The sequence below is a fragment of the Leptinotarsa decemlineata genome, unplaced genomic scaffold, assembly GCF_025532065.1.
Source record: "Leptinotarsa decemlineata unplaced genomic scaffold, Ldec_3_MD MMD2_P_RNA_scaffold_5, whole genome shotgun sequence".
Classification (NCBI taxonomy): Eukaryota; Metazoa; Arthropoda; class Insecta; order Coleoptera; family Chrysomelidae; genus Leptinotarsa; species Leptinotarsa decemlineata.
This window is the reverse complement of record NW_027412532.1, coordinates 17,821,185-17,831,103: the sequence shown is the minus strand read 5'-3', so window position 1 is coordinate 17,831,103 and position 9,919 is coordinate 17,821,185. Positions and strand designations below refer to the sequence as shown.

At 37.5% G+C, this 9,919-nt stretch overlaps 1 protein-coding gene and 1 long non-coding RNA gene across 2 annotated transcripts in view; one reads left to right on the top strand and one right to left on the bottom strand.

The window, feature by feature from the left end:
* Positions 1 to 9,919, bottom strand: part of LOC141479991 (uncharacterized) — a 489,980-nt gene that overhangs the window by 314,449 nt on the left and 165,612 nt on the right. The gene's annotated exons all lie outside the window — the stretch shown is intronic.
* On the top strand, positions 11 to 996 carry LOC141480038 (uncharacterized). The gene is made up of 2 exons (XM_074169728.1): positions 11 to 211; positions 275 to 996. The coding sequence occupies exons 1-2, from the start codon at positions 60 to 62 to the stop codon at positions 984 to 986; spliced, it is 864 nt and encodes a 287-aa protein (XP_074025829.1). The 5' UTR covers positions 11 to 59; the 3' UTR covers positions 987 to 996.

Sequence of the window (9,919 nt, the reverse complement as noted above, 5' to 3'; positions counted from 1 at the left end):
GAAGCCCGCCCCCCCCGACTCCCAACATTTGCGCATGTACACCCCTACCCTCATCGCGCATGTGCGCTCCCACCATTTTCCCACCGCTCACGCATCGAAGTCGATACCCTCCGGAGAGCACTCCACAACATTCAGTTCGAGAAGTCATCTCATCGAGAGCAGTCCACTCCACAACAAGGCAGTACGTTCCAACGACCAACTTGATATTTGAGTAAGTAAATTAGGAATGTTATTTTTTATATCAACTAACTTTGTATTATTTCTTCTTTTTCAGAATGGCAACCAATACACAGGAGGTGAATAATGCTGTGGCGTCTATTCTGCCGGTGTCCGCTGACCAGGAGGAGGCAGCATCTTCGAGAGCGGTGACGGTTGACCAGCCAACCACTTCGCGTTCGCGAGTTAGGTGCAGATCTTCTAGCCCTGACTTATTCGAGGAGGAGGAGGAAGTCAGGGCTGTGAAGAAGGTTTGCCAACGACCTGCAGCAAAGGTTGGTCCTATTTCAAAGTACCGAGCTACTTGCAATAGGACTAATCCTTATGCAGGTAGTTTTTCGACCTCTCGTAAGAGGGCCTCCACACCAGCAGCAGCACCAGCAGCAGTGGAAATTCCGAGGAGTCCTTCTCCGGAGTTGGTGATATTGTCGCCGTTGGTGACGCGACTACCACCGCTGCCAGCGACACCGGCGGATCCTGAGGTGTTGGTGCCACAGCCTATCGGAGAGGTTAGTGAAAAGATGAGTGTTTTTCTGCAGAGATGCAAGAAAGCAGAACGAGCTGCCCGATCTAGCGAGGCCGAGTTGGTTACCATGAAGCGACAAATGGCTGAAATGGATAACCGACGGAGGGAACTCCAAAAGGAAATGGCCGAAATAGATCGGAATTATGCATCTCTGCAGGAAAGGTGTAAAGCAAAGACCTCTTCGATAGAGCTGTACAAAAAAGTAGTGACAGTTATGGACACTCTTTTTGTAGATGAAGTGTAAATGTAAGATTAGTTTTAGGTTAGTTAGGAGTATTTAATTATGGTAGTTTTAAGTTTATATTTGTTAAGTTTATATTGAATAAAGGAAAAGGAAGTGAAATAAAGGGTGTACACTGTTTTTTGGTTTGGTACACATTGAACAATGCGATGGTTGGAGCATTTTTCTTCACTTCCTCTTATTATCATTATTATTTTTTTATTTCAATTCCAAGTTCTTCTAGACAAATACCTCACATCAATTTTTGTGTTCTCTAATCACTTGTAAATAATTTCATGTGAAGAAAATTTAAAAAATAAAAAAATAGACATGTTTCATAGTGAAATCGACAAGTATATTTCATTTGTATTTTATCCATTCAAGTATCTCTTTCATTGAATATGTCTTATGTCACTTTGCAATTTACCCCTACTCATTGAATATGTCTTATGTCACACTACAATTTACCCCTACTCAATGTTCCACTCCTCTCCCACTCCCTCTCGAAAGTATAAAAGTAGAAATCATCTGATGAAACATTCAGTTGATCAGCTAGCATCGAGATGGAACCCGATTCAACCTCCGAACCCTATAGCTGCCCGGATCAGGGGTACAACTTCAATTACTGGGATAACAGCCAGGTACAGGTTGTCTCTTCCACCACGGAACCCCACAGTCCGCCATACGAATACCGGGATCACGACATCAGGATGCAAGTTCAGCATGTCACTGGCAGTGACGAAGGACACTTGGATGACTCGGAATATCCAGATCCTGACGGATGGTGGGACCCTGCTTATGATGACATTGTCCCAATGAGTAGCGACGACGACGATGATGACGACGACGACTCTGGTGATGATGCTGATGACGAGCTTGACGTTAGACGTCCTCCACCATCCCCTATCCTCATCGAGGATAGTCCTCCGCCATCCCCAATCCTAATCGATGATGATGTCCTCAATTCGATGATGACATATAATCATCTACTCGTCCATCATTTCCTTTCCTTTCCTTCCACGGAGTACACACTTTTTGGTTGGTGTACACGAGGCACTGCGAGGCTGGGGCAGTGTCTTCCTCCTTCCTCTCCCTCTTATTAGTTTTTTTTCCATAATAATCACTAGAATTTCTCCTAATAATCGCTCAGAGTTTCATTCTTGATGTTTTCGAATCTCAAACACTGTTCTACATTTCACCCCCTCCATTTCATTTCTTCCAATATAAATATAGCAACAATCCCAGTTCTATATCATTCTTCCACAATGTCGAGTACAGGACCCATCCAAGTACATGAAATAGATTCAACGTCTGATCATTTGAGTACAACCTTCGCTCAATTTCTGCAGCGAATCTATGATCTTCCTGATGATTTCGCAGAACGAGTGGAACAAGGTATTCAGGACGACATAGATGCTGTTGACGATAATAATGCGGATGATGTGATTAGTATATCATCTGATTCAGCTGATTATGACGACGACGACATCATGAGTATATCATCTGATTCAGATGACTACTATGAGGATGATATCATTAGTATATCATCTGATTCAGATGACGATACCATAATTATTGTTTCTGATGATGAGGAGCGTTAGTCCATATCATTGCATGGATTAATAAAAAAATAACAGCCCTTTTCAGGGCTACAATTAAAGACTGAAACAATAAAAAAAATAGCTCTTTTCAGAGCTACCATTATACTTTCAAACAGAAACAGATTCATACCATTGTTAACATTATGTTAACATTATAATCTCAAACGAAATATATGTATGTGAAAGTATTCATCATTATATGCATATGAATGATTGACAAATGCCAACTTCAACTTTCATTTAAAGTAGTACTCATCATATGCATAGATATTCAATGACTATCAAATTCCAAATTTCGACTTTTCAGTCAAAGTAGTAATTTATTTGTCATATAATGTATAGATATTCAAAGACTAACAAATTTCCAACTTAGACTTTTATTAATCAAAGTATTCATTTGTCACATAATCTATGAATACTAATACAACTAACTACTGTTTGTGTGAATAATGTAGCCCTGAAAAGGGCTGTTGTTTTTTTTTTGACCAGTAGGTCCACGGTTATTGTGCCACAGGTTGGACATTATTACATATAATACATGTAGATACTCGGGTGAAGTTTGTTAGTGGCCTCTCGCAAGCTTCACACCAATTCTGTCCCATTTCCATAATTGAGACAGTGTTGTGGGTGTTGACATGGGCATACCACCCTCCATTATTGTTTCTATGCGAATAAAACCGAAAGCAGCACCAACATAGTTTTTTGTTCTCTCCATCTATTGTGCTGATCAATACGTATGCATCCAATGCACAATACAAATCCAAGGGATCTTCCAGTGTCTCACTGACATTGAGTGTTCGCATACCGATCCTCATAGCACCATCACCTTCAGTTGTGTCAGCTTCTATCCCTTCATCATCTCCTTCTTCATCCATGACCCTCTCAAACTCCATCACGTCATCATCTTCGTCGCTTTGGTTGGCCTCGTTTTCAACTTCGTCTATCTCATCTTCATCGACTCCAACATCTTCTGCTTCAACTATTACTTCCTCTAGCGGAACATTGACATCCTCATCATCTGATTCGTCTATCCAATTGTTTTCATCAACAGCAGCTATTCTATTTAATGCAGCATTTATTTTTGCAGAATTCATCTTGTTGTTGTTTGCTCACAGTTGTAGAGAGTGAATGAATGAACTCTAGGTTTGCAAGTCAACTTATATAGGAGGTGATGCGACTCCCACTTGACTCGTTTAGAGTGGAATAGTAGGAGAAGTTATCCCACTATACTTCCACATGATGTTGATTTGTATAAATAGAGATCGTAGGTATAGGAGAGAGCATTCAGAGTTTCTGTAAGTCATCTCTTTATATTTCTAATCGAATTAGTAAAATGCCGTTTCCAAAAGAGTGGAATGAAAAACCAAAAGTGTGTGTCTACCCAATGATGATTGCAGGGGCTATTGTGTGCTACTTTTGTCAATAAGTAGACCTAAGGATTCAATCAATCCATGTACTGGTATGTGTAGTGATTGCGTGTTGCGGATTCAACTATCGCCTCCTTCTCATCCACCGAAGCGAACAAAATCGGATTATCGTCAACAACAGTTACAGTGTCTGAAGTGTTCCGAACCTATAATATTTAACAATATAGGTATCTGTAGAAATATTTGTGGTATCTGTGCTGCCGTTCCAACTCCACTGCAACGTTGTTTGCGTTGTGATACATATTCCATGAATTGTTGGAATCATGTATGCAATGCATGTAGAAGTACTTGGGATCTGTGTGAGAAGGTTGGTCAACTCTACCCCAATAGGAGAATCCATTTTTTTCAATGTTGGTGTTTGACGCACGAGCAACAACTATTGAGGAATAGAGTCAAAGAACGTTCCACATCCACAGAGACATATTAACATTTTTCATTTTTTATTATCGTTATTGTCCTCTATTATTAATAAATATATATATATTTTGAATTTATTTGTATTATTTTCTAACATTTAAAAATACATGCATGCAACACAAAGTTTTCCTCTTAAATGACAAAGATTGTTACATGCGTGAATAGTTTAGTGAGAGAGCGCATGTGCCAGTTGATGAAAGAGCGCATGCGCTAGTTTATTTTCTTCTATAAATGGTGAGGTCTCAGTAACATCATCACCTTTCCTATCCACATTCTATTGCTATCACATATCATTCCTCAGACCTTAATAATCATGAGCTCTATGCCGCTATTGATTGCTGAAGATGGTTCACCACTTGTTGATATCGATCAGACTGATTTTGAAAATATTCCAGTATTACATTTATCGAGTCAAGATTCGATAAATGATTTTGATATTAACGACTTCGTTAACTTTGCAGATGTGCCAGAACCAAATGAGCAAATTATTATTGAAAATCCGATCGTTTCGCAATTATCATCACTCAAACACTCTTCATCTACCCTTCCTCTTGGTGTTGATAAGAAATCTAGAACAATCAAGAGGAAGGTTACTAAGGCATCTTCATCGATTGTCACTGACTTTAAAGAAAAGAAAGAATCCAAAAGTGTTGTGCGACAGAAAAAACCCGCAACGAAAAGTGACAGATCGAAGAGGAAGCCAAAAGGTACTCCTAAAGAAATGAAGAGTGATTTGAAAGCTGAACCGCTATCTTCTTTCAGCCCCCTCCATCGGTTTGGGGAAATGAAAAGGAAAGCAAAATGCCGTCTTGTAAAGGCACAGATGACTATTGCTGAACTTGAAAAGAGTGAGCGAGCTATTAATGCTAATAATGAAACTCTTGAAGCATTAGATGCCAAGATTGCATTAGCGAAGGTTGAATTGGCTAGAATGTCTAAAGATGCTGATGAACTCCGTTCAAAAATTGGTAAAGATAAGCAATTCCATCAACGTTCGAGAATGCAAGCTCAGGCTGAGCTTGAGGAGTCGACTAAGCTTTATGAGACAGCATTATCAGTGAGAGATAATTGGCAAAAAGAGTTGGATACTGCATTTCAAAGTGACGGCGATTAGTTTTGGGAATGATAATGTGTTTTCAATATCGTGAGTTGAAAAATATAAGCGGGAATGGAGTATACAATTAATTTGGTTTGGTATACACAGAACATTGCGAATGGCTGGGGCAATGTTTACCGCTGCAATATTTTTCAGTTCACATACTTATAATTGAAATGAAAACAATAATGAACTTTAATATTACTTTATTCATAAAAGTCACTATTATATACATTTAAACCATATTTGATTCATCAATCCAAGAATTTTGTTCGCTAGGAAGGCCTAACCACTTTACATATACTTTATTTTTTCTTCTCTTCAACACCTTCTCAATCAGATATACGTCAGGATTCTCGGTTCGTAATAACTCTTCGTCGTAAAAACATCCTCTAATCGGCTGTTCATTCATATCTTAAGATTATAAGTCGTTGGGATGGTTTTATTAATTTTAACAATCTTGAATAGCTCCGTGGTAAAATTCGCAGTGTAAGACTTTTCAAAAATATGTTTGTATTTACTTATACGTACAATATCATTTAATTGGAATTTGGGTTTACTTTGTCTTCCTCCAATTCCATTGATACCCTTGAATTTTAATTTTGTTGTTGAATCAACATTGATGGGTGCCATACCTATTGTACGATGAACTTTATTATTATATCTACTAGTTATAATTGGAAGAATATCAAGCCATTTGTGGTGACCTCTCATCGAAAATTCCTTGTAGAGCCATGCCTTTATTGTACGAATCACTCTTTCTGCTATAGCTGCCTTCTTTGTGCTAAATGTTGAATAATGATTGATATTATATTCTCGCATGAGAGATGAGAAGCTTTTATTGAAAAATTCTTTCCCTTGATCGCTTTGTATGTGTTTGGGGGAGTATTTGGCTTCTTTCAGTACATGTTTCATTGCATTAGTTACTGTACTACCTGTTTTATCTTTAACTGCTACAGTCCACAGATATTTGGAGTAACAATCTATCACTACAAATATATATCGGTATCCTTCATTACTTTTTGCATAAGGTTGCAGTTCAGCTAAATCTATTTGCCATAGATCTGCAAAACCTTTGATGGTGGTTATTCTTCTACGAAAATTACGTCTTGCAGGTTTATGTAATTCATTAACAACTTGTCGTTTGACATCACTTATTTCATTAGTCATTCTATTTCAATATGATTAAAGAGAAAAGGTGATAATGTTACTGCATTGAATGATGATGTGACAGTGATCATTACATGTGAATATGTTAATATATTATACCTTCTTCACGTAATTCTTCAATTATTGAAATTATTTCATTATCATGTCCGGTATGTCCGGCTGACTTTGAAGCTACCAATAGTCGTAGGCGAGCAACTAACTCTTTCGGTGAATTCCAGTACACATAATTCACAGGTTTAGAATTATATATTTTCTCCATTTTCACTCGTTTGAGTGCTCCACCAATTTTACTTCTACTTCTTATTGGATATTGTCGTGAGTCTAATAGAGGTTTGATAACTTCACGAAATTTTTTAGAATTTGTATTTTTAAAACCATTCTTCAGATGATATTGTTTATATGGAGCATTCGTTATTTTCAATATTTTGGAATATACTTGACGAGTTTCTTCATTATCAACATCTTGTGGATTCTTCAAAAAAATCATATCATACAATTCTGGACTACCTGCGCATTCATATTTTTTCACTTTATTAGCATCCCAAAATGAAATGTTTCCATCTTTGAAATTTACCACTAGACTTCCCATTTTCAGCTTTTGTGTAATTGGATCCATACGTACGCCAAATGTTCCATCATATGCTGGATTTCTAGATTTTATATTATTCAAATGTTTCATCAAAACATCTTCACCACTTTCATTCATAACAGGTGAGATGTCAGGATCCGAGGAATCGATGTGGGACGATGATGGTGTTTCGAATAGAGTTGTTCTCATATCGTCTTGAAGTGTGCTCGTGTCACTATTCACAGATGATACACTACCAAAAGATTGTTTTCTTCCTATTGGAGTACTCATGGGATAATTTGAAGTAGATTGAACAGTTCCATGATTTGGTGATAACACTGGTGATTTAGAAGTAGCGTTTGATGATAAAACATTCAATGGTTTCATTATGGGCTCATACAATCTTTCAAGTGTCGTACGATTTTCAATATTATCATTCTTGATAGAGTTGAATTTCTGCCTGACAGCTTCTGTTGTCTCTACTAGTTGACGTTTCAAATTTATTTCATTGTTTTTATTTTCAGGATCTTTTTTTGTATTCATAATGCCCTTTTTTTTGAATTAAAGCTTAATTCGTTGGTGAAGTGACCACTACAATATTCAGTGATCGAATAAGTTCCAAAAACAAGATCATGGGTATATAAAACTATCGAATCCTTTGCGATATCTACCTTCATCTATTTTTCTATCCTTATCAATGACTAGAAATCCATATTGGTCCTCCCAGCATTTAACACACATCAATTGGAATTGTTTGAATGTTACATCGGGTGAAACATGATCTGAATAAATGTGATGTAAATTCGTCTCATCTTGTTTGAACATTATAATGAAATTGGTATTGTCACGCACTAACTGTTTGGGTACCCGTGAATATGTCTGTGCTAGATAAAAACAATCAACATCCTTATGACGTCCCATACAGAAATATGATCTAATAATATCTTGCTTTTCACATATTACATCATCGAAAATGAAAACAGAATTAGGCTTAGCGTCGGAGGGTTCCACTATTTCTGCATTATTGCTGAATGTATAAAAACCTAATCCTTTTATAGGTTCCAAAACACTTCGCAAGTACTGATATTTAGGTTGATTGAGTGATTTCGAATAGAGATACACATTTCTAAATCTCAGTCCTTGTGGATGTGTTAATAGTGATATCATTGCATTCGTCTTTCCACAATTTGAAGGTCCTATAATGAGTCCTCGAACTGATGATGGAAGTAGTGGACCATGTCTGAATACCCTTTGTCCATTCAATCCACAACCAAATTTCTCATCTAGATTATCTACAGCAAACTTTTCTTTCTGTTTTACAATGCGCATCGTGCCGTGGTTGGAGACTATATAAATGTTATTAGCTTATTCATTTCAATGTGTACCATCAAACGATACGGACGTATTGAAAGTGATCGTAAAATTAAAAGAGGTTGTGGTTTTGTTAATGATTTAATAAACAAACTTCCTTTCGAATTACATCTACCGGAGGTTATCAATACTGTGGACCGGGTACAAAATTGAAACAACGTTTAGCTCGTAACGACCCTGGAATCAATAAATTAGATATTGAATGCAAAAAACACGATATTCAATATTCTAAGCATCCATCCGATCTTGCAGCAAGACATTTAGCCGACAAAGAACTTGAATACAGCGCTTGGGATAGGGTTAAATCGAAGGACGCGAGTATTGGGGAAAGAGCAGCTGCATTACTTGTCACCAACATTATGAAAGCGAAAAGACATATGGGCATGGGTTGTAGTACCAATAAGAAAAAATGTAAGAGGAAACAAACGAAGAAAAATAAAATTAAAAAAGTTGCATTTGGTGCTGGGATAGTCCATAAAGTGCGAAATGTATTGAAGAAAGCTGGTGGGAATCAATTTGTGACGAATAATAGCAAAAAAGCTATCACTGTGGCATTGCAGGCGGCACGTAAATACCTTAAAGCTGCCGGTGGAAAGAAGAAAATCCGCACACCACGCATAATTCCTGTTCCCAAGATCGGTGGACTTTTACCATTGATACCAATTTTTGCTGGACTATCCGCACTAGGAAGTTTGGCGGGAGCTGCTGCTGGTATTACCAAGGCCGTGAATTCGGCAAAAGCCAGCAGAGCGGCTTTAATGGAAGCCAATCGTCACAATAAAACCATGGAGGCTGTAGCATTAGGCAAACGCGGAAGTGGAATATATCTCAAACCATACCGTAAAGGTTTAGGACTATATTTAAAACCATACAAAGCCACAAACAAAACAAAAAACTAATTGAACCCCTACCTCAGAGGCCTCTTACTGATCTCGATCTCAGTTATTATGCACAAAAAATGAAAATTCCACATTTTCGTGGTGTTTTTATGCGTGATAGATTACCATCTTCAGGTCCAAAACAAAACGAGACAGCTATTGTTAATTTAGATGGAATAAGTGGACCAGGAACACATTGGGTGGCATATAAAAAATGTGGGAAAGAAGTCACATATTTCGATAGTTTTGGAGATCTACCCCCACCATTGGAATTGACTCGATTCTTTCGAAAATGTTCGAATGTAAAAATCAAATATAACTATGATCGACAACAGAAATTTAATACAGTTCTCTGTGGTCACTTGTGCTTGCAGTTTCTCTCTAAATAATTTTCCAAATAAAAATGGATTCAACACCAAAACTGGATCG

What these genes read in the sequence shown, in the direction of transcription:
- LOC141480038 (XM_074169728.1), top strand. Translation starts at nt 60, where the DNA reads ATGTGCGCTCCCACCATTTTCCCACCGCTCACGCATCGAAGTCGATAC. An exon ending in ACGACCAACTTGATATTTGA is followed by an intron (nt 212 to 274) that starts GTAAGTAAATTA and finishes CTTCTTTTTCAG; the next exon opens with AATGGCAACCAATACACAGG.